Below are 25,452 nucleotides of genomic sequence, written 5' to 3'. Positions count from 1 at the left end.
AGCCTTCTTTTCAGAGCAGACTACACAGCTTTCTTGGTTTGTTAAGTTTTGGTTACACTGTCACCCTAATCTGGCACGAGACAACATTGCCCTGCAAGGGTTAGACTTGCCGTTACTCTTAGGCCTTGTTAGGCATTCCTGCTTTACCTCTTTTGTCATTATTAGTTGTATTGTACTAGCACTATTTGTGGGCTGGACACAAACCAGTCAGGGAACTGATCCATTTGAAAGCTAACAAAACATACTTCCAAATCAGTTCCCTGATCCCGGTCACAGGAAACAAACAAAAAAACCAACCAGTAGGCAAAATTAGGATATTTTGCCTTTGGACAGAATATAAAAGAGGTTAGTGGGCACAGTTTCAAACTGTCTTATGCTGTTGTAAGGCTAAGCACCTGAAGAGCAGCACAAAGAAATGCCAGCCACTCCAGGCAGTAAGTCAGCTTTACTGGGGGCCCAACTTCAACGCCTCTATGCAAACATGTAGCATGGGGAATGAACAGGAGGAGTTAGAGACGTGTGCACACCTACAGGGCTGTGGTCTTACTGGCATCGCTGAGATGCGGTGGAATGGCTTCTATGACTAGAATCTTGGGATGGAAGGGTACAGGCTCTTTAGGAAGGACAAGCAGGGGAGACGAGGAGGGGGTGTTGCCTTCTATGTCAATGACCAGCTGTCTATGACCAGCTGAAGTGCATAGAGCTCTGCCTGAGGATGGATGAGGAGCCTACCGAGAGCTTATGGGTCAGGATTAAAGGGAGGGCAGGGACAGGTGACAGTATAGTGGGGGTCTACTACAGACTGCCCAACCAGGAAGACCGAGCAGATGAGGCCATCTGTAGACAGATAGGAGCAGCTCCATGTTCACAAGCCCTGATCCTCATGGGGGACTTCAACCACCCTGATATCTGTTGGAGGGACAACACAGCAGGGCACAGGCAATCCAGGAAGTTCCTGGAGTGCATTGGCAGTAGCTTCCTCCTCCAAGTGATAGAGGAGCCAATGAGGAGAGGTGCCATACTGGACCTTGTTTCCAGCAACAGGGAGAGTGCGAAGCTCAAGAGGAGTCTTGGCTGCAGTGACCATAAAATGGTGGAGGTCATGATCCTTGGGGCAGTGAGGAAGGCTCACAACAAGCTTGCTACCATGGACTTCAGGAGAGCAGACCTTGGCTTCTTCAGGGATCTGCTTGGTAGAGTATCATGGGATAAGACCCTGGAGGGAAGAGGGACCCAAGAAAGCTGGTTGATGTTCAAGGATCCGCCTCCTCCAAGCTCAGGAGCCATGTGCCCCAACAAACAGGAAGACCAACCAAAATTCCAGGAGGCTGCATGGATGAACAAGGAGCTCTCAGACAAACTCGAAACACAAAAAGAAAGCCTACAGGGGGTGGAAGCAAAGACAGTAGCCTGAAAGGAATACAGAGAAGTTCTCTGAGCAGCCAGGGACCAGGTTAGGAAAGCTGAAGGCCTGATAGAATTAAACCTGGCCATGGACATCAAGGGCAACAAGAAAAGCTTCCATAGGTAGGTGAGTGATATAAGGAAGACTGGGGAAAATGGGAGCCCTCTCCAAAAGGAAATGGGAAACCTGGTTACCTGGGACATGGAGAAGGCTGAGGTACTCAACAACTCAACTCAGTCTTCAACATCAAGTGCTCTGTTCACACCACCCCAGTCATGGAAGGCAAAGGCAGGGGCTGGGAGAGTGAATCACCGCCCGCTGTAGGAGAAGATCAGGTTCGAGACCATCTAAGGAACCTGAAAGTGCACAAGTCCATGGGACCTGATGAGATGCATCCGTGGGTCCTGAGGGAACTGGTGGATGAAGCGGCCAAGCCACTATCCATCATATCTGAGAAGTCGTGGCAGTCTGGTGAAGTTCCCGCTGACTGGAAAAGGGGAAACGTAACCCGCATTTTGAAAAAGGGAAATAAGGAAGACCTGGGAAACTACAGGCCAGTCAGTCCCACCTCTGTGCCCAGCAAGATCATGGAACAGATCCTCCTGGGAGCTACGCCAAGGCACATGGAAAAGGAGTTGATTGTGACAGCCAGCTCAGCTTCTCTAAGGGCAAGTCATGCCTGACAAATTTGGTGGCCTTCTATGACGGGATTACACCGTTGGTGGAGGAGGGAAGAGCAACTGACGTCACCTGCCTGGACTGGTTCAAAGCATTTGACACTCTCCACTGTCCCGCATGACATCCTTGTCTCTGGAGAGACACAGATTTGACAGATGGACCACTTGGTGGGTAAGGAATTGGCTGCATGATTGCACTCAAAGAGCTGTGGTCAATGGCCTGATGTCCAAGTGGAGATCCGTGACAAGTGGTGCTCCTCAGGGAACTGGCACCAGCACTGTTTAACATCTTTGTCAGTGACACAGACACTGGGATTGAGCACAAACTTCAGTGAGTTTGCCAACACCAAGCTGTGTGGTGTGGTCAACACACTGGAGGGAAGGGATGCCATCCAGAGGAACCTGGACAGGCTGGATGGGTGGGCCTGAGATACGTTTTGGTTGTATAGCTTTTAAGAACTCATTCTGTGCCCTCCTCTTTCCCCCTCTATGCAAACAGTATTTACCCGGGATAAAGACACTCTGTTTTACGTTAGCAGAGGTAAAAATTCATTAATTTTAAGGAGCATATGAGCTAACTGAAATGCTGATATAGCCAGTGAGTATCTTTAATGTTAGGACAGTGTTATGTTCATCATCATTATAAACTCATGCTTTAAAATAGATGTTCTTTTATCCTTAAGTTTTGATTAGTTCCAAAAGTAGCTTTGGGTGACCTGGTACCCAACAAAGTAATCCTTGCCTAATAATGTGGCAAATATTGAACTTGAATATGGGTATACACTTGAAGAGGCACCGAATTCCATAGTATCCAAGGAATGTTTATTACTAGAGATGCAGAACAGGGTGGTTGAAGAGTTGTATCACAGAGGTCAGGAGAAGAAATATATTCTGTTGACTAGTTGTGGTTGGGTAAATTTTCTTGTATGCAGCATAATGGTGGGAACATAACTGAAAAACAGGGTTCCAAGGTACTTCGTTGAGCAGCTGAGCAGTTATTAGCAACAGCAGAAGCATCATCTTGACTTCATTCTCCCTATCTGTGGTTAACCTCCAGTAGCACAAAGTGAGGACCATTCTTTTTCTTCTCTCACTCCCTAAAGTCAAATGATGCATCAGTGTTGAAAAGGAAAATTCTTCCGAGTCTGCATGCAAGTTTTTATTATCTAAAACATATGATACAGATAGTCTGTGTGTATAGCACATGTAGAGTGTCCCTCTTTCTTTTTAAGCCCTTGTTGTGGTTTAACCCCAGATGGCAATTAAGTGCCACACACCCATTTATTTCCTCACTTCCCCTTCACCCAGAGGGGTGGGGAGGAGAATTGGAAAGGAGTGTAAAACTCAAGGGTTGAGATGTATTTCAATTATTAAATTGTTTTTAAAATCCTAAACAAAACAATAGTAATGATAACAATAACAATTATAATGAAAAGCAGGGGGGAGGGGAGAGTTATGAAATCTGAAGGGAAGAGAGAAAAGAAAACTAGTGATGCACAATGCAGTTGCTCACCAACTGCTGACTGATGCTGAGCCAGTCCCTGAGCAGTGGCCAGCAGGCCCCAGCTAATCCCCGCCCCCCAGTTCATATACCAAGCATGACATCCAATGGTATGGAATATCCCTTTGGTTAGCTTGGGTCAGTTGTCCTGGTTGTGTCCCCTCCTGGCTTCCCATGCCCCTCTGGCCCTCCCACTGGCAGGACCTGAGAGACTAAAAAGTCTTTGACCTAGTACAAACACCACCCAGCAACAACCAAAAACATCAGTGTGCCATCAGCATTGTTTTTACACGAAATCCAAGACACTGCACTAGCTACTAAGAGAAAAATTAATTCTGTCCCAGATAAAACCGGGACAGCCCTGCACACAGTTTTTCCAGAGCACTGACAGTGGTACACATCTGAGCAACCTGTATTTTTGCAATCTCTGCCATTGAATGGGGTGCTTCTTGTCAGGAACGGAGTCCCCTGAACACTAAAGCTGAAACTTCGTACCTGTGTATGTTTGCTCTTCTCTCTGTTGGCGTCTCCATCTCCTCTTTCTGTTACAGCCTCCACAGTTTAAACTGGACCCACGATTAGCCCGTTTGCTGGGGATACACACACAGACCCGATCGGCCATCATCCAGGCTCTCTGGCAGTACATCAAAACAAATAAGCTGCAAGACTCCCATGATAAGGAATATATTAACTGTGACAAGTACTTCCAGCAGGTAACTCCTTTTTGGACACAGTAGGTCTTTAGAGGCAAATGTAATATCTATCCACAAATTTTGGATGGATCAAAATTACTGATTTTTATCTTCCCTTAATGATTTGCAGTATCTTCAGTACTGAATGGTATTCAGCAGTCACTATAACCAATAAGCACCCTCCCCCTGTGCCAGTTCTGTCAAAAACCTCATCTGGTGATTCAGTGCTCCCACATAAATTGTGGCCTTTCCAGGAAGGAGGACTTTCTCATAATTGTTTCATTGTATTGATTTACTGGGGGTTTCCCCCCTGTGATGTATCATTTCACACTAAGAAATATGAAATAATCTGCTGATTCTGATTGTCAAATCATGCATAGGCCTGTTTTCTTCTCTTTCCCTGTTTACGAAGGGCAGAAGACATGGAGGATATAATTAGAAAAGGTATTTTTTCCCTAAATCTGCTTCAGATTATAAAATACCCTCAATGATCTGCATGATGTTTTGAAAGTAGCATGTTACGACTTTGTCTTTCACAGTGACCTCTAGAATTAACCAAGGCGACCACTTAAAAGCGTCTCCACCTTTTCTGTAAACACGATTGTATTTGTTTTGTAAAAGTAATGTTGTCTGAGCTATCACTATCTTAATTGGCTTTGGTTTTCTCTAGCCTCAGGCTTACCCAATTTAGTTTGAAAGTACCTAAAGGTAGGGTTCGTGACATAATGCTGTTTAGGGAAAGTACTGGCAGTTACAATAAATGAATAATGTTTTAGTGAACATTGAAAGTAAATGTTGCAGTGAAAGTTGTGTCCTAGTTTTCTTTTTAAACTTTTATTTTCTGTTATTAATTTGTCCTACAATGGCTTAAAGTGACCAGTGCTTGAAATAAATGCAGCACTGGAGTTTTCCACATTTGAAAATACAAAATACAACAAAATAATTGTGAGATTCATGGGTATTTTTAGGAATATAGAACCAAAGCGATCTGGATTATATAGTCACTTTCTTGTTTGTTTTGTTGGTTTTGGTTTTTTTTTTTTGAGAACTACAGCATATGTAGTGAAAATTCCATCTTAAAACCACATAAGAATTTTTGGCAAAACTTCAAAGCTGTTCGCTCTGTTGCTTAGATGATTTGATTTCCATTCTCTATTTACCTATAGTCAATTTAGATTCCATTTTGTTTGTGCCAGCCCAAAGGGGAAACGAAAGAGGGAAGGTGAAAAACATTTGAAAAATCATAAGCAGAATAGAAAAGGTGAACAAGGAGTAATTACTGTTTATTTTGGTAAATAATTAGAGGCCATCAACTGAAACTGGAGGTAGCAAATTAAAAACAAAGGGAATCAAGCACAGCTAAACTTCGAAACTCCTTGTGACAGGACATTACAAATGCTAAAAGTGTATGTAGATTCCAGAAATGACAGACTAATGGAAGAAAAATCTTGGGCTGTTATAAATGCAAGGTAGTTGCAAAGCTGTGGAGACTGGGAGAGTTTTCTGGGGGAAGGACCAGTATATGTTTCTCCTGTTGTTGCATTTTTCCTTTAGTACCCGCTTTTGGCCGCCATAAAGGGCAGGCTAGTGTGGGAGATGTGTAGGAGATCCTTTGTCTGATCCAGTACAGCAGTTCATACCTTATTTATGGTAAGCAGGAGGGCCTTTTTACTTTTATTGATTTTCATTTTCAGCTGAAGTGCTTTGCTAGAATAAGAACTTGCTAGAGCCACCTTCTCTTCATGTATCTCATCAGAGGCTTATTAGCTCATAGGTCGCTTTTGTGTTAGAACTCTTCAGGAATACCATCAGACCTGGTAATTGTCTTCCCATCCTCAGAAGATTAGTCAGATGAGTTAAACTGAGAAGTAGCGGATTCCTTTTCTAGAAGACTGAACCTCACTCCCTGCAAGAGCTGGCAAATTTGGAATAGATTCATAAGAATGCAGTGCTTTCATAGATTAAAATCATAAATGAGATTGATATGAGTGTTTATGTTTTCCTTAGGTCTCTGGCAAAATTGTCCTAAGTAGCTAATCTTGCTTTCAGAACTGATATTAGTAACTTAGGAAAATGAATCCCATTAAATCAAATGAAACGTTCTGTGATGAATTTTTTTAGTTTTCACCCTAATACTCTAAGATTGAGATATAGAGGGTAAAGAACTTGGGTTAGGAATACCTTCCAGTCTGATGATATTTCTGTAGACTGTGTATTTTTAGGCATGTAACTCCTGGAAAAAAGTCATGGTCATAGCTGGAAGCATGCAGATCACTTAGGGGAGCAGTACATAATGCATCAAAGTCCCTAGCATTCCCGTTTAGATACTGGCCTTCTCATCTGGTATAGCAGCTTTTCTAAATTGTGCACTGGTGTGCTTGTGGTTATATCTAATGACACAATACAGTACAGACTAAAAAATTACCACTGAATTGTGGTACCACCTCACACACCAGAATTACTGTCGTCATATAGGCTTTCAGAGCCAGATTAACTCCGGTTAAGTAGGGATGTAAGAAGCTTTATGAAAATTCCATCTAGCCTTAGTTTCCAGTCTTCCACCCTTTCCCTCACTATTGTGTATTCTTGCTCCCTTTCCCCTTCTTAAAGCTCTTGTCTCTTGGGCATCCATGTTAGGAGTTTGACATAAGAGTTGAGCCAGTGGTGACAGCAGATTGGATGGAGCTTGGTATGGAAAGATTTTAAGTGGGAATTCTACAGTCGTCTCTATCAAGCGTCAGAATTCAGAAATTAAATAAAAAGAGTGAGTTGCAGGCTCGGTAGCTTTGGTTGCTTCCTTGCTCTTTAGAAACTAACTGGCTGAATTGCTAGACGCAGGAAGACCAGAAAATTAGGCAGATTTTAGAGTAGATGCAGAAGGATCCTTTTCTGTTTAAAAACAGTTTACGTCAACTGGGGGATTTGAAATCCACTGTGTTACAAGCAAAAGCAAGAAAAAAGGTCCAAAGGTATTTCAAAAACCAGACGCCAGCTTCTAGGTATTTCTGCTACCAAATCCCTTCACTCCAGAAGATTATGGATTTCAGAAGATACTCTGTCTGAGGAACCACAGCAACCTAATTGAACAGCCTGACTTTGTGCATTCTACAACCCAATAATCCATTGTTTTCAGCCCTGCCTGCATCCTTTGTCTCTAGAGCTGCAAAGCATGTTTCTGTCTATAGATGCAATGCTACAAGTAGTATCTCTGTTCTATCAGGCGGAAATACTTTTTCCGAAGAGGCATTTGCATTCGCATAGACCTCAACATTTTCACAAATTGCCTCCACATAACAGCATTTTTAAAGGCAAATATATAGATAGTTTAGGGGGCAGGTTAAGTCAGTTTAGATGGAATATCTTTAGAGAAAAGCCTCTAAAAAAGTGTTCAGAGCATTAAAAATCCCAGAAGGAAAAAAAGGCTGTAATAATTATATTTCTGAAAACTCCGGGTGTAAGGAGTGGTTCTAGATTCATGGCAATACACTGCAATTACTCACAGAAGATTTCAAAACACTATAGATTTTGATCCTTTTCAAAAGATTTTTTTTTTTTTCTGAATTCAATACGTGTTTAGCTTCTGGATGATAGTAAAGAGAAGAGAAGGTAACTGTTAGATGTGGATTGGAAAGGAGTGGATCCCTTCCAAGAGGGTGTTTAGATTTTGGTTAAAAATAAGTGAAACCATGTTGACATTTTTTCCCTGTAATCTTAAAAAAGAAAATTGCAAATGGTTTTAAAATCCAAAAATGCTTTCTTTAGCACAAAATACTGCAGGAAATATGCCTTGGGAAAAAAAAACCAAACACACAACCTTTTTCTACTTTTATTTCCTCTGGTAAAAAAAAATCTGTTTTCTTTACAATATGCTGCTGCAAACCCTTAGTGGGAGAGGAAGTGTTCACTTCTCTCCCATTATTGATACAGTTGATCCCAATGTCCCGTTAAAGTGGCCTGTGCCCTTCAGCAGATAAACCGAAAGTGGAACACCTGAAATTGTTTTCATTTGATGTATCTGTCAGCTAGCCTGATTCTCAGTACAGCAGCAATTTGCAGGGGCAGAAGTGACCAAAAATTTATTCTGTGCAAGGAGCCAGAATTATAGCTTTAAAATCACCTTACTTTTGAACTGTTGATTTCTTACTTCCTCATTTAATTGCAAGTTAGCTTTTGGACAAGGATAACATGTTTTATTGTATTCCAGATCTTTGACTGTCCACGGCTAAAGTTTTCTGAAATTCCTCAGAGACTCACTAACCTGCTGCTCCCACCAGACCCTATAGTGATAAACCATATCATCAGGTAAGCTGGTCAGTCTGCTCAGCACTGTCACGTGCGAAACACTATATAAAAATACAGAAACAGCTACAGTATCAGGGACCACCATCCAGTTTTTATAACTTCCAGACTTTGTTTTGTGTTCATTCTCTGTGTCATTCTGGTCAATATAATTCTGAATTATTTTCAATAGAATGGCACCAGTTCTTTAGGAGTATGCAAAACAACTTATTTTTATCCCTAATAGACTACCACTGAGAGTTGGTCAGGTTTTTTCCTAAGGGGAGAGGAATGAGAGTTTGAATCCACTTAGAGGGGAAAAAGGGAATTGAAAAAAGGTACTATACATCATGGGGAATCATTGTAATCACTGAGTTACTATGTAAAATGTACAACATTATTACAGTTTCAAATACAGTGGCCAGTCTGTGCATGCTTTGCTGGGATTGGGTCAGCTCTTTCGGGATTAGCCTTACTCTAAGAATGCCTATTAATCAGAAATCTCAAGAGATTTACAGTAAAAAATGCCTAGATTCAGAGAAGGTAATGACCAAGATACTGAGCTTCTGGCATCCTTGTCAAAACATGTATTTCTGGCACAGTAGATGAAATACAGCATTCAGCTATCTAGGGCATTTCCGGCACATTCCGTATTGAAGTGACAGCTGTGTGTTTGAAGGTTGGGGATAAAGTGACATCTGGGGATTGCAACCTTGCTGGTAAGATATTTCAGTCGTTCTCAAGTTCCTTTGTGGTCTTGGTAAAAACTCTGATTCTGGGTGTGTAAACATTATTGTTAATTGAGCATAGTGATTCGATTTCTTGCAGAATATTAACAACAAATGTTTCTGAGTATGCTTAAAATTGGATTCTTTAGTTTCAATTTGTAATATATGTGATAAGAAGTTTAAATATTACATAGCCTATCAAAATAAAATTTGCTTTTTGATTCATTTGACTATACAAAACAGAGTAATCAAAAAGAAGCTTGACTACCATGCAGATTGATAGCAGTGTATATGTTGTCACTGAAGTCAGCTCACTGACCTATTTGATGGGCCAAAAAAAGCTGGTCCTCTGAGATACAAAGTTATTGTCTTGGAGAAAAATTACAAAGAGCTGATGGTTATGTTTCTAGGGCCAGAGAGATGGCAAAGAGGTCTGGAGGCAGTAGGTTTTCTGTTAGGTACAAGCTAAGGAGCAGGACCTCATGTATCCTGGCTTTGTCTGACACACTGTGTGCAGCACACAGTGCCTGGCATCACTACAGTGCACCAACACAGAGCTCTGCAAAGGGGAAGCACGGATGTCCTGAGAAAAGGGAAATACTGGGAATACTTTTGCCATAGAGTTTTTACATTCTCGAGCTAAGCTAAAATAAATCTGAAAGTATGGCACTGAGTTTATAGAAAGTAAGTAGGTTTAGACTCATAAAATCACAGAATAATGTGCAGTAAAAGGATCTCTAGTGGTCATCTAGAGCTTCCCCCTCCCATCTCAAAGCAGGTTCAAATTATATCTGGATCCTGCGGGGCCTAGTCCAGCTGACCTCTAAACGGACTCTCACAGACCCTCTGCCCTGCCCCCCAGCATTACATTTTTAAGAGTGAATGTAGTCAACCACTGAAACAGTTTGCCAACTGCTTGTCATGGTTTAGCCCCAGCCAGCAACTCAGCCCCACACAGACACTCACTCACCACCCCTACGTCAGGATGGGGGAGAGAGTCAGAAAGGTCAAAGTGGGAAAACCTGTGGGCTGAGATAAAGGCAGTTTAATAGGTAAAGCAAAAGCCACGCACACAAGGAAAGCAAACCAAGGAGTTCCTTCACCACATCCCATGGGCAGGCAGGCGTTCAGCCATCCCCAGGACAGCAGGGCTCCAGCGTGTGTAATGGTTGCATGGAAAGACAAACCCCATCACTCTGAACGTCCCCCCTCTTCTTTCTTCTTTTCCCAGCTTGATGTCCCATGGTATGGAATATCCTTTTGGCCAGTTAAAGTCATCTGTCCTGGCTGTGTGCCCCACAATTTCTTGTGCCCCCCCAACCCTCTCGCTGGCAGGGCCTGGGGAACTGATAAGTCCTTGACTTAGTATAAACAACTCCCAGCAACAGCCCAAACCATCAGTGGGCCATCAACACATCCAAAACACTGCATGGCACCAGCTACTAAGGAGAAAATTAACACTATCTCAGCTGAAACCAGGACATCAGGCCTCTCTTTTATACGGTCAACTAGATCACAATTATTCATTCTAGTTTTAGCATACGTGCACAGAGACTAAAATGCAAATTATTCTAAAGTCATTCTAGAAATAATAGTGTTTTAGGACCAGTCTTCAGACAGCAACCACACCCCCCTTTTTGAAAAAGAAAACAAAAAATGCAGTGGGATTGAAGTGGAAATGAGGTATAGATGGACAGAAAGTCTTGGTAAAAATTTAAAATATTAGGTAGACTCAAAGAGAATGCAGAATGCAGGTAAAAAATTCATCATGTATAGTTTCTGATATGTGCAGTACTGAATGCACCAAATTTAAAACTGTTAGAATTCAAATCTTCTTACCCGAGCTCAAGCTGGAGCTGGAGCTTTCCTTGAGTTTCCCTCTGTGTTGCAGCTGACGCACCTGAAATTGGGGTATAAAGAGAAACATCTGTGATAAAGAGAAACATCTGTGGAATTTCCAATTTCTACAAAGCAGCAAGCCATCTCCCACACTATTAACATTACATAAGTAGGCTAAAAAGCATAGCTCTCCAATATTCTCCTATTGCAAACAGATTAGCTCTTGATTTTCCCCTTTTGACCACCATCATCATTTAAACCAAAACATTTTCTTTCTGTTCCTTATACCGAGTTGGTTGCCCACATTGCAGCGAGCTCGTGTTGCCCTCCCATGCTGCTGCTGTGCACCTCCAAGGGGAGGCCGGCTCCGTCCTTCCCTCGCCGCCCCACGGGGCGGTTGCACTCCCCAGAAAGACCTCCCTTTCCTCTTCTCAAGGCTGAACAAACCCAGCTCCTGCAGCTTCTCCAAGCAGGCGTGTGCTCCAGCCCTGCCATGTCCTGGCTGTCCTCTGCGGGCCTTGCTGCCGAGCATCACCTCTGGGTGGCCGGTGCCCACAAGTCCAGGTGCACGTTCGCCAGTGCAGCGTGGCCAGGAACAGCCTCCTTCGCAGACTCAATGGCAGCGCTTGTGCTAGCAGCCCCTTCTGCAGCTGGCCTTTGCCACAGCTGGCTCACCTCTCCGAGAAGCCTGTGCCAGGTGCTTGGTCACCCTTACAGTAAAAAAGTTCCTGGTATACTCTGGTGTTTCAGTGTGCACCCCTGAGAAGAGCCTGTCTTCATCCTCTTTAAACCCTGCATTCTGGTATCAGCAACTTTTGTCCCAATCCCTGCTTTCTGTCGCCTAGGCTGAACAGTCCCAGATCTTCAGGCTGGGTGTGGGGTGCTCTAATGCCGTAACTATCTTCACAGACCTTCATGTAACTGTCTTGAGTAGCTCCATGTCTCTCTTGTACTGGGAAGCCCAGCACTGAACACAGTACTCCAGGTGTTTCCTCACCAGTGCCAAGTGCAGAGAAGGATTGCTTCCCTCCACCTGCTTGCAACACTCCTGATGCAAATCCATCCATGGAAGTTCTTTTGCTCCCTCATCTTAACAAGCTCAGTTATATCCTGAGCCAATTCTTCTAGACCTACAGCAGATGCACAGAACCTAGACATCTCAAAAATAGTGTTGAGAAGCCAACATTTTTGTATTATGAGTGGCAATGACCAAAGTTCGATTTACGAACTACTGGGCTGAAAAACTGTTTTCTTGCTGAGAAACTTAAGTCTAAAGATAAAGTAAGCATTAAGTCTAAACCCCAACAAATTAAATACAAATTTAGGATAGTACAAGCCAAAGAATAATACTGATACTTAGCTTGTTAAAGATGAAAGAATAATAGTAAGATTGGTTGAAATATATTGGAAGTAGGAAGCCTTCTGTTGAAAATGAGAAATTACTAAGGTTTAAAAAAACCTGGGTTTGGAAGAAAAGCAGCTGCTTAAAGTCATATAAGAAGATTGAAAAAAAAATCTAATCAGTATTATCTTTAGAGATTAGTGAAGGCCCCATACCTTTGCAGTGTGGGTTTTGGAGGGCAGGTGGAACATGTGTGTCTGACAAACTTTTTAAAGTCATATAAATTCAACACACACTGAGTGAGGAGTTGTAAATGGGTTTTAATGTATGACTCTCATGAAATTGCTTAACTGTCAACTACTGTCGCCCTGCACTTGGCACTGGGGGGGCCACCCCTCGAATGCTGGGCTCAGTTTGGGCCCCTCAGCACCAGCCAGACCCTGAGGGGCTGGAGCGTGTCCAGAGCCGGGCAGGGCGCTGGGGAAGGGGCTGGGGCACCAGCCTGGGGGGGGGGGGGCGGCGGGGGGAGTTGGGGGTTCAGCCTGGAGAGAAGGGGGCTCAAGGGGGACCTCGCTTTCTGCAGCTGCCTGACAGGGGGCTGTAGACAAGGGGGATCAGTCTCTGTTCCCAGGTAACAAGCAACAGGACAAGAGGAAACGGCCTCAAGTTGTGCCAGGGGAGGTTTAGATTCAATATTAGGAAAAAATTCTTCACCAAAATGGTTGCCAAGCGCTGCAACAGGCTGCCTAGGAAGGTGGTGGAGTCACCGTCCCTGGAGAGACTTAAAAGAGCTGTAGATGTGGCGCTTAGGGACATGGTTTAGTGGTCAGCTTGGCAGTGCTGGGTTAACAGTTGGACTTGATGATCTTAAAATCCAATCTGAGTGATTCTGTGATTCTGTACCATGTGTTACTGCTAGAAGGATGGTAGTTAATGTGATACCAAAAACATACCAAGACCAATCCTGAATATTGGAAGCCAATTGGTACTAACTGCAGTAGAGAATGGAGTTAATAGACCTGTAACGTACTGAGGAAGAGTCAATATAGCTTCTGGAACAGGAAGGTATGACTGGCTGTATTCTTTGAAGAATTAAGCAGGCAACTTAACAAAAAAGGTAGGGATCCCCAAATTCACTGCTACCTCTTAAGAAGTATCTAGGAATCATTGCAGTGCTGCATAGCTGTCAAAACAATTACAGTGCTAGGAATTATAAGAGAAGGAACCAGGAACCAAATAAAATGTCATTATGTGCTCACATCCAGAATGGTAGTGTACAGTTCTACTTACCCTATCTCAAAAAAAGTGCAGTCGAGCAGAGACTGTACCAGTATGGTGTTTACCACTGGGGACTGCTTTGGAAGCCAGAGTTACAACTTAGTAACAGAGTTACAGGTCTTAGGAAGATTTTAGACAATTTAATGAAGACTATGTCCATTAGTAGCTATTAAAGTTGATGGTCTGGGCAAAAGCTCCAGCTCAAAAGTCTCTGAATTCTGACTGATGAAAGAAGAGAGGATATGCTAGGATATAAAAATATATGAAGATACCCTGTTCCTAAACTCTTCTGACAGCATCTGCAACAGGCTTTAGGCTTTACCAAAGAGTGTGTTCTGGGCTGGATGGCTATTTATTCTGATTCGTTATAGCAGTTCTCATGATCTTCTGTTATACTTTCCATAGTGTTGACCCCAACGATCAGAAGAAGACAGCTTGTTATGATATAGATGTAGAAGTTGAAGACCCATTAAAGGGACAGATGAGTAGTTTTCTTCTCTCAACAGCTAACCAACAGGAGATTACAGCATTGGACAACAAGGTACTAGCCCAGTATCACATGTCATATACACTCATTGTGTACCTTCATGTGGGTTTGGTGTCACACGTCAAGGTAATGTTGTGAGACAGGGACTTCTCAGTGGGATGTGCTTTCAAGGGATGAATCAGCCACATGCAATGGGAATACGGAGGGGTGGGTCGCATTCCCACTTAGGATTTGATCCAGGCCCAGTTAACGGTTGTCAAGGTGATAGAAGCAGAGTTTCGCAGGTAGTATAATGAGCCTCCTGGCATTCCGGAATCATCTGAACTGTTTGACTATAAATTTTTATTGAGAAGTCATGGTGTCTTGCTAAATTGCTGTAAGGCAAAGCTAAGAAAATCCTATCCTCCAGATATGTTTTGTGCATACATCGTGGCAGAACAGCCCTTTGCAGTAGATGTAAATACGAAAAACGTATTGGAGCAGTTTGGCAGACTTGTTTTCAGTGTTACTGAAAGAGGACCATGCGTGCTTCAAATAATAGTATCTGTCTTACTGCAGTGGTGAGGTCTGCAGGCTGTATTAAGAGATTCTGTCATGAGGACTGTTAGCCAGGTTTTGACACATGTGTAAATGGCTGATGTGGCTTGGTAAGGGGTAAACAAAAGTGGCTTCTCAAAGCCAAGTCAGAAGATGATGGTCATCCTGGACCAGAGATGATTTATGTGACATACCGTCAGGCCCAGTTTCTGTTTGTTTACATCTAATACAAACAAATACATTAAACTCTGATGTTCATGTGATTTTAAAGGGGAGTTGGACACCAGCAGTCCTATGGTTCCTGGTAACTGTTACAGCATCTTTTGTTTATGGCTCTTGAGAAAGGTCCTATTGGAGCAGAGCAGCTGCTCAGCCAGTTGATTCCTGGCCTGTATAGGCTTGCATGCCACAGACATAGGACTATCCTGTTTCCAGTCCAGCTCACCTTTTCCCATGTCTGTATCACCTCTTTTTTTGGCATTTGCTACAGCAGCCGGCAAGCTGTGATTAGTGAAGTGACTGAAGTCACTTCTGGGCAAACAGGCACGACTGCTGTCTAATGTCTGTACTATTTATCGCTGTGGTACTACAAGGTCATCTAGTGGGGAGTCAGTGCATGCCAGCAGATTTCTCTCCAGCATGGCTACATCATTTTCCCAAATAAGGAACGATTTTAAGTTGACAGCAGCTCTCTTTGTTAACATACTGTATAGTTGTGCTTACATTAGTGGCCTCAATGGCATAGCCAGATCAGGGGATTATTTTCTCCCATGTGCCTAGATGTATACAAGAAACTAAAGATAGGTTTAGGACCTCAAACTAGAATTTTAGAGGAATAGAATAACAAAAGTTTGCTCCTCTGTGTGTGGTGCAAACGATTCATTAACTGTCCCCTCATTGATTGTACTTGATTTTGTTATCCAGGATAATTATAGGACCTTTACTTCTCTTTGGAGTCTTCATTCTTCCCTGCTGGTTAATGCTAATTTCTTTCCTAATATTGCTGAAGATACAACTCATTTTCTATAAACCTTCAATACTCCCGATTTCTCATTGTTCACACTCCCTTCTTTTTGCAGCCATTGTGACTTTAATAGGCTTTCTCACAAGAAAACGTCTAGAATTCATGGCTCTTATGTGAGTTCATTTAACATGGACTTCATCTGGCAACCACTAGAGGTTTTAAGGATCACAGCAGGGTATTGAAGATATGCTGATGATTAAACAAGGGAATAACTGCTTTCTTGCATTGGGCACTGTTTAAAGACATACTTATATAGCACCTTTCCTGAAAAATCCCAGACTTGGCAGAAAGAGTGATTATACACAGGAAATTACTACATTGTACAGTCACATGACTTAGCTCTTCAGTATTGTACATAGCATGCCATCCAGCAGTTCAGCGCAGGAAGTGAAGAAGAATCCTGTACCTACTTGTATTGCAGAAGTACAAGTGAAACGAAAATGTAATTTCAGGATTGTGGTTAACTCCATCGAAGGGAAAAAGTAGTGGGAACCTGCACAAGTCTGCAGTGCAGAAATGTCACCTTTGTACGTTGGAAGAAGTACAAATATGCTAATGGTGCTGACCTCAGGGTCACTGGAGCATGGGAGGAATTAAGTAACATCTTCTTTGTTCTCTTCTCTTAGATTCATGAGACAATCGAATCCATAAACCAGTTAAAAATACAACGTGATTTCATGCTGAGTTTCTCCAAAGATCCAAAAGGATACATCCAAGACCTTCTCCGATCCCAAAGTAGGGATCTTAAGGTGAGCTAAGGTTTGGAGAAGAATGAATAGTGGAACAGAATGTAAGAATTTTATATAAATGTGTAATAGAGTTCATAGCTAAAACATCCAGGATGACGAATTGGTGGGAAACAGACAATGAGTGGAACACTGCCATCCCAGAGCAGACAGTACACAGGAAAGACAGTTTCCACTTCCAGTGGAACAGCGCTGCTTAATGGGCATGGTAGGTGAATTTGTGATTGGACAGTAAGATGGAAGTGTAGGGCTGTGTTGGTGTATTCCATAAAATTAAAGCTGTATAAAACAGCAGGAACATCCCATGGTATTATAACACATTTTGGATGTTTTGTTAGTTCGTAACTTAATCTGTATAAGAAATAGGCAGATTTCTGCTGCCTTTGGGCTTAGCTTTGAGATATCCAAGAAATGGAATGTGAAGAAGTTAATTTGTTTTGCCAGCAGAAATGATTTTTTTTGTTCCTCATAAAGTTTCACACTTTGTGCCTTTAACTCAGATCCCTCAAAACCAATTATATTAATGAATCCATGAAATTACTTCAATAAAATCCTTCTGTCTTTCAAATATAAATGTCTAGTCTGTCGATAGTCTTCAAAAATCTGCTGTTAAGATTATGATTATTATTATTTATATTGTATTCAAAAAGGGACAGGCTTCTGAAAGAATGTTTAAAGCAGCCTTTAGCTTGAAGACCTTACAAACTAAGATATCGTGGAGCTTCTCTAGCTGAAGTCAGGCACTCTACCTGACAACCAGTCCCATAAGGGGTTTTTCTGTAATGTTCTGCCCTGCTAGCATCAGAATTGTGACTGCACAATAGTACTCTACAAAAGATGCTAGTAATTTTGTGTTTACCCTTGATTCTGTGATGATGGAGACTTAGTCATCAGAATTTAATTTTTTGTTATAGAATAGTTCAAGTTGGAAGGGACCTTAAAGATCATCTAGTTCCAGCCCCCTGCCACAGGCAGGGACACTTTCCACTAGCCCAGGTGGCTCCCAGTCCCATCCAGCCTGGCCTTGGGCACTGCCAGGGCTGGGGCACCCACAGCTGCTCTGGGCAGCCTATGCCGGTGCCTGAGCACTCTCATCATAAAAAGAGTTTTCTTTATATCTAACTAAACCTACTGTCTTTCAGTTTAAACCCATTCCCTCTTATCCTGTCACTACAGGCCTTGGTAAAAAGTCTCTCTCCATCTTTCTTATGAGCCCCCTTTAAGTATTTGAAGGCTGCAATAAGGTCTCCCTGGAGCCTTCCCTTCTCCAGGTTTAACAGCCCCAGCTCTCTCAGCCTGTCCTCACAGTAGAGGTGCTCCAGCTCTCTGTTTTTGTGGCCTCCTCTGGACCTACTTTAGCAGGTCCATGTCTTTCTTGTACTGTAGACTGCACAGCTGGACGCAGTGCTCCAGGTGGCATTTCACCAGAGCAGAATAGAGGAGGAGAATCACCTCCCTTGACCTGCTGGCCACGCTGCTTTGGATGCAGCCCAGGATATGGTTGGCTTTCTGGGCTGCAAGCACACAGGGCCAGATTATATCTAATTTTTGGTCCATCAGTATCCCCAAATCCTTATCTGCAGGGCTGTTCTAAATCTGTTCATCCTTCTGTCTGTGTTGGTACTGAGGATTGCCCTGACCCAGGTGATGACATCAGTTGCTCTTCCATTATCCACCAGTGCACTCACTCCATCGTTGAAGGCCACTAGATGGTCACACACAGTTTGCCTTTGGTGAAGCCACGTTGGCTGTCTCTCATCACCTCCTTGCATTCCGTATGTTCTGACATGTCTTCTAGGAGGATCTGTTCCATAATCTTACTGGGCACAGAGGTGAGGCTGACTGGTCAGTAGTTCCCAGGGTCCTCCTTTGTAAAAATGAGTGAGATGTTTCCCTTTTTCCAGTCACTGGGGACTTTGCCAATACTTTTCAAATATGTTGGAGAGTGGCTTTGTGACTCAGGACCTCAGGACCCTGGCATGCATTTTTTCAGGTCCCATGGACTTGTGTATGTTCAAGTTCCTCAGATGGTTTCAAACCTGATCTTCTATGATGGGAGGGACTTCTTTCCTCCTTGAGCTTCAGGGTCTTGAGAGACGTGGGAAGAGAGATTGCCATTGAAAACTGAGGCAAGAAAAAATGGTTGATTAACTTGGCTTTCTCCATATTGGTTGTCCCTAGCTCTCCTATCTTACTTACTGGGGAGGGGAACATTCCTTTTATGACCAATGTACCTGTAGAAGCCCTTATTATTATTCTTCATATTCCTTGCCAAATTCAGCTCCACCTGTGCCTTAGCTTTTCCTGAGCCCATGCCTACACATCCGGGCAGCATCCCTATATTTTTCCCAGGATACATGTCCCTGGTTCCACTGCCTGTGCATTTCCTTCTTAGACCTTGATTTGACCAGGAGGTCCTTACTGAGCCATGCTGGTCTCTGTCTTCCTTGCCTAGTTTCCTACACATTGGAATTTAGAGCTCTTTTACTCCTGAGAAAAATGTCCCTAAAATGCAGCCAGCTCTGTTCAGCTCCTTTGTATCTAAGGGCAGTTTTCCAGGTAGCCCCATTCACTAATTCCTTCAACAACTTGCCGGTTTTTCAAATCTTGCTTTCTTGGCAGTTGCATAGAGACTGAAAAATCAGCTCAGGACTTTGGCCATTTTGGAATGACACAGGTTTTCTGTTCCTTACATTTCAATAGAGTTATTTTTCGTTAATGCTTTCCCCATCAGAACTTTCCTTGAAATTAAGGTAAGGTAAGCTTTGAGATAAGGGCAATGCTGGTGCAGAGTTGTGCTTCAATCTGATGTGAATACCTTAACAATTTCAAGTTATTACCCTGTGTATGGGTGACTACTGAGGTTCTTCGGATACATAGCTTAATAAAATATACAGTACTGGGGAACTTCTCCTGGACACTGGAACTCAATTGTCCATGCTCTTAACTTGTTAGAGATCATGGCACTTAGCTGGGCAACTGCTGGTGTCTAGAACTATTCCTTGGCACAGATGAGGAGCAGAGGTTAGGACCTGTTCAGAGCTGGCAGTTTGTGTGTCACCGTCTTGTTTTGGTAGCAAGCACACATGCCATTCATTGTCCATTTGCCTTGGGCTTAGAGAACTGTCCTGAACATTTTTGATGTAATGTAAATAAATTATGCCTCTAGGTGAATCTGAATGTTTCTCTATGTGGTAGAAGAGCTATAGTGAAAAATGTTTTTATTTTGTCACAGGTGATGACTGATGTAGTTGGAAACCCAGAGGAAGAACGCAGAGCTGAATTTTATCATGAGCCATGGTCTCAAGAGGCTGTGAGCAGATATTTCTACTGCAAGGTATGAAGGAATTATCCATACTGTTGGTTTATAAATAAATCTTCCTGCCACTGGACAACTGAATCTGCTGAACTGTACAGTTTTTCTTTTTCTTTCAGATCCAGCAGCGCCGGCAGGAACTGGAACAGTCTCTGGGCGTGCGCAACACATAAGTACTGCTCACCAAGATCCCATTGGCATCATGACCACCAAACCAGTGGACTTTTCAGTGTTACTTAGCTCACTGTTACACATGGACCTGCTTCCTGACTGGATGAGAATGTACCATCAACACACCAGTCAGAACACCAGCTTTAGAGTGACCCTTGAAAATCTTGCCCATGGGGGGGGTGGGGGTGGGTGGGTGTCTTAGACCATTCCAGGCCACAGACAGTGCCATGCAAGTGTCAGTGTTAAAGAAGATTAAAGGTTCATTCATCAACACATATCATTAAGTTTTAGTGGAAAGTTCAGACACTACACAGCAAATCCTAATGGGCTATGCATGGAATCATAGGTGGCATTGATGGGGGAGGTTGAGGTAGGTGTTACAGGAGACTACAGATTTAGAGAAATGCAGTTCTCAGTTACCTAAGAGTCTCAAATAGTAAATTCTCTGAAATTGGACAAGATAGTCTTTCTTATAGCTGTGGAATGCTTTATGTTCCTGAATAGAGTTTTTATTCCAGCTGGAGCAGTGCAAGAAGCCGTCTCACCATGTGTAAGAACAAACTAGGAGGATTTTCATTCCGGGAATGAAGAGCCCCTCTGGAAGAAAGAAGTGTAGTCAGAACATCTCTTCTGCCAACTCTAATACTTCCTCTTTCTATTGTCCCTACAGTGAAGGGTAGACCGAATTACATATCGCTAGATGGTGATAACATTGTACTGAGAGGAAGAGAATTATCCCCAGGATAAGAGCTGCTTAGGCATCACTAATATCAATGAGGTTAGCAAAGCTGAGGTTGAGGCAAGAAATGAGGCATTCTGAGGAACTTAAAGTAACTTAATGGTGCTTTGCTGATACCTGCCTTGAACACAGCAGATACTAACAAAAAGCATATATGTAAAGTACGACATTTCTTAAATGTTTCTCTGTGTGCCAGTAGGGATCAGCACTGAATAGAACTTACCTAATTGTTACATTGGTGCAGAATCCAAGAAGCTTAACTTCATATAACGTGGCAGTGCCGCCTTTACTTCAAGATGTTAACAGAGTCCCTGGATTGGTCTCACGTGTTGATCATAGGTGAACTGCCTCTTACTATGAGTTATTCAGTTCCGCCATACATGATACATATTGGTTATAACGGATGCTGTTGAATTATAAAGCACTATCAGCCTTAAACAGCACAGAGAACATATCAGTTGGAAAACATGTTCTTCGTAAATGTATGACAAATTCAGACTACGTGGAGTTTATACCATATTTACTTGGAAGCAGGGACATCTTCATTAAGTCCTTTCCCCTCCATTAATTTTTTTGTAGTGCATCAACTTGTTTGTAATTGATGGCCCAATATGATTTCTAGTCCAAAAAGCAGCTGCCAAAGTATAATTCTTTGTCCGGGTGATGTGGCACTCAGGATCCTCTTCTGGGTTACTCTCTTTCATCTCCTTTCTTGGAAGGAGAATCAGATTCACATGTGGTACAGAAGGGAGGCAGCTCTTCTGAATAATGCATTTTGGTGTAGTATTGTCCTTTTTTCCTTTTCTCTTCTGCTATCTTTGCCAATCTCTTTCTTAGTTGAGCTTGGAAGTTTCTTCTGTCCAGTCACAGAAGAGATAGTCTACTCTTCCACCCCTTTATTTAATACCTCTGCTTTCACATTAATAGTGCCATAGCTTTTTACTCTGTCCATTGTGTTCAGAGATGCCTTGGAAAATCTACATTTTGTTGCAGTTCTATGTCATATGATGGCAGTACTGTCATGCAGAGCGACTGGTGTGAGGAGAAGCCTAGCTGTACCTCTTTGCCTGAGGTTTTTACTGGGAATGACTTTGGAACTTTTGTTGTGTTAAAACCTCTTTTTTCAGTGAAACATGAAATCCTGCAGTCTTAAACTGAATAGTGATGGACTGTGAGGCTGCCAGGCAGTGAATGACTTGAAATCTTATTTACTTTAGGATGCAACTAATTGGACTACAAGCAAGCATTATGCGGGAGAACAGTGGGAGTCATCTGCTACTGTGCTTCCATATTTATTACACTGCTGTGTCAGTTGTGTGCATGCTGTCCAGTGTATAAAACTCTTTTCTGTATATGGTAAACAGAGCAGCTACACTCAGGGGATGCATTCAGTCTCCAGGAGTAAGAAATGGAAAGCTATTTAAGGATGTGAGAAGGGCACGGGACTTGGGTAGATGCCTGCAAGATGTCTTCCAGGGAATTCTGGTTTTTGAGAACTTTTCCATTGAAGTGGCAAATATTTGTACCAAGAAATTTCAGTTGTGCCACAGCTGGAAGCATAATGGAGTCCAGCCTGCTTTTAGAATCTCTCTATAGAATTAATTGGGTGGATCTGTTTCAGACTCTCTTTCAGAGCAAATTAACAAAACTAATGTGGCACTGCTGCCCAGTGTTCTCAACAGCATCACTGGAAGCTGAAGTTGTGTTAAGCACCAATGCTATGCTGAAGTGTGTGTCCGTCCCTGTGTGTGCACACACATGTGCCTGTGCATGAGTCAGCCACTGAAGATGGCAATCCAAAATCTAAATTCTTTCATCCCACTGTCCGCATTCCTACTGCACATAAAAAGACTGGTCACCAACAGTGAGTGTTAGGAGTAGCTGTCAGGTGTCTTGTTTGGTTAAACTGAGGTTTGAGATTTTGATGCTTGTTTCCTGTGTTTAGAAGCAGGTCAGGCCTTTTACTGAAGAGGCACAGAGAAATTTTGTCCTGTGTTCCAGGAGCACAGCCAGGAGCTTGCTTGTTTGCAAAAAAGAGAAGTTATATTTGAAGTGAAATAATGGAGCAGTACTGGGAGGAACTGGACCAAATGCTGCTTGGGCATACAAAAATGAAAGGCAGTGATACTGACCAGGTATGGAATTGTGTAAGTTCAGGATGATTGTCTTTCTGTGTGTATGAAAGATGACAAGATGATGTTTTGGGGTCTTCAGTTGCTGCCACAGTACAATACAAATCTGTGCATACTGCAAAAAAACATCATGTGCATAGAAGTTGTAAATGTATAGATGGTGTTAGAAAACATAGCAACAAAATAGGAAGGGGTTAAAACAATTCTGGAGTATCAAAGAAGAGAGATCTATCTTGGAGCTGAAGTGTTGACATGGCAGGTTTGAAACACTTTTTAGTCCTTTGTGCTTCAGGATTTAGACCAAGTGTTTCTTAGAAATTAGAGGGAAAGCAAATGTTTGAATATGACATAGAAAGAGGAATACAGCAGTGGAAAAGGAAATAAAAAGATGGAGCAGAGCACCACTGAAGTGCCAGTAAGACATAGCACAGGATAATGTGTGGAGTACTGTTGGAAATAGCACAATCCAAGTGAGTCAGTACATTTTGTCTGCGTGTGTGTATGTATACATGTAGAGAGCATGTGGGAGAGAGCCAGTCTCAACTCCTATGTAGCCTGGGAAATGGGCGTGTGGGATGGAACCAAATGTTCTGCAAATAACTTTGAGACACATTGTTAAAACATTTTGCACTGTTATCAACAGGGATTCAGTTGTTCAACTTAGAAGGGTTGGTAATTGTAGTGCAGACATTGTTTCAGCTGTCAGTTTTTTTACACCACATGTTTAGAATTCAACCTGTGGAAGCTGAGTGAAGATATTGGTGCATATATCAATATCAGTGCATATCCTAGGGCTCCTAATTTTGCCAAAATTGTAGTCAGGTATTGGGGGTTTTTTTTTGGCTTGTTTTTGTGTTGGGAACACTTTTATGGCAGTGCAAAGATGACGGGGAAAAGAAAGCTCTCTTCTCCTGAAGAAAGAGGTGTCCTTTCTGTAACTGCTTTGTTGTTTAATAGGATGTATCTGTTCTGCCAGATCCTGTATGATAAACACCTTTTCCAATCTCATTGAAGAAAGGAACTCAATTAAAAAAATATAACTGTGGGTTTGTGAGAGTGCGCGAATACATGTATAAAGGGGGGGGAGCAAGTGGGCGAGCGAGAGACTCCTACTCTGTAGCCACCATATCTTCATTGTATGATGCCGAGTGATGCGTAGAAAAGCTTTTAACAATAAATACTTTGTTTCTTTGTATCTCTTGCACTAACCTTATGTGTCTTAACAAAGGCAGGTATGGTGGGTTTCTTTCTGCTCCTGATAATGTTCTCATGGTTTTGGATTTCTGTTCACTTGTATGCGCATGCATGCATGCACATGGGGGGTGGGGGTGGGGTGGTGGGGGTGGTTAATGGGACTTGATAAAGGTGAGGACTGTTGCTCTTTAGATCTTTCTTACGTGAATTTGTTTCTTCACTGGACTCTACCTTCAGCTGTTGCCATGCTGAGTAAGTGAGAAATCCTTGCCATTAGAGAGTTCTGGCTCCTCTCCAGGTCAGTTACTTGATCATTTGGAGTACATTTATCGTTATCACTGTTATAGTCAACAAAAAAACTTGCAGCTGGGCATAGAGCGTGGATGCTGAGAGTTGTGGGAATAATACAGTTACCACTTAGACTATGGTAGGAATTATGCGGGTGCCACCTCAACGGGGCTCGTCCTTATGTTCCACTTTAATAAAAGAATCAGAGTTCCTTTTCCTATTGTGTTTAATATGTCATAGTAGTTACAACTTGAGCTGTGTGCCTCTGAAGAGGGACCCATCTGTCAGTTGTTACTGGATATTATAGTCTCTGTAGGTCCCTTGATTTCCTGATGGCACTTAATGCCCATCCATTCCTGTTTGTTCTTCTTCAGATTTGCTCCTGCAGCCTCCAGGCTCCCTTCTTGTCTGCATCTTAAGGCATTTCCTTATCTTTTGTTACAGAATATCCTGTAGTTAAGTTTTACTTACAGTTCCTTATCTACTGGTTAAATTTCCATAGGTAAAACCAAAGGTTGAAGTAAAATTCATCTGGCCTAAGGCTTCATTTACTTTAGTTGCTAGTGCTAAGCTCAGGACAAATTAGCCTCTAACTAAAGAGGAGCCCGGAGTAAGCAATGCAAACAGCTAGCAGCCTTCCAACAGAGGTACTATACAGCCAATAATACTAGAAACCTTTGTCTGGATGAGCAGCTGCAATTCACCAGCTCAGGGAAGAGGGTTTTGTTTCTGGATAGAGGTTTCTTAGCCCAACAGACTGTCAAGAGAGAGCGATGTAAAGAAGTGGGGTGGGTGAAGAGTACAAAGAGGAGGGTGAAAGAGGAAAGGAAGACCTAGAATTACTTCAGCAACGCAGTGAAAGGGAAAGCAGAAGTAGGAACCTTTCTTTATCTGAGAAGAAAGCAGACTTGAAAAAAAAATAATCCTAAACATCTACATAGATATTCCACCTAACATGGGGAAGATTGTTTCTGAAGGGTTGTCTAGGAAATCTCAGCAGCTGAGATTAATGAAAGTTAATTTTGCCTTTGCAAAAATGAGTCTGGATGCTTCTAATGGAAAAGCAAGTAGCAAGAAC

At 42.5% G+C, this 25,452-nt stretch overlaps 1 protein-coding gene across 8 annotated transcripts in view; it reads left to right on the top strand.

Moving 5' to 3' along the window:
• Positions 1 to 24,087, top strand: part of SMARCD3 (SWI/SNF related, matrix associated, actin dependent regulator of chromatin, subfamily d, member 3) — a 111,256-nt gene extending 87,169 nt beyond the window's left edge. For all 8 annotated transcript variants that reach the window (XM_055708332.1, XM_055708330.1, XM_055708329.1 and 5 more), the window contains 6 exons: positions 4,135 to 4,296; positions 8,480 to 8,577; positions 14,146 to 14,281; positions 16,415 to 16,537; positions 19,770 to 19,871; positions 19,970 to 24,087. In XM_055708332.1, coding sequence (XP_055564307.1) covers positions 4,135 to 4,296; positions 8,480 to 8,577; positions 14,146 to 14,281; positions 16,415 to 16,537; positions 19,770 to 19,871; positions 19,970 to 20,023 — 675 coding nt within the window. In that variant the 3' untranslated portion in view covers positions 20,024 to 24,087. The remainder of the gene's footprint in view (positions 1 to 4,134; positions 4,297 to 8,479; positions 8,578 to 14,145; positions 14,282 to 16,414; positions 16,538 to 19,769; positions 19,872 to 19,969) is intronic.
• Positions 24,088 to 25,452: the final 1,365 nt, after the last annotated feature.

The sequence above is a fragment of the Falco cherrug genome, chromosome 4 (genome assembly GCF_023634085.1).
Source record: "Falco cherrug isolate bFalChe1 chromosome 4, bFalChe1.pri, whole genome shotgun sequence".
NCBI lineage: Eukaryota > Metazoa > Chordata > Aves > Falconiformes > Falconidae > Falco > Falco cherrug.
This window is presented reverse-complemented; position numbering and strand designations above follow the sequence as displayed.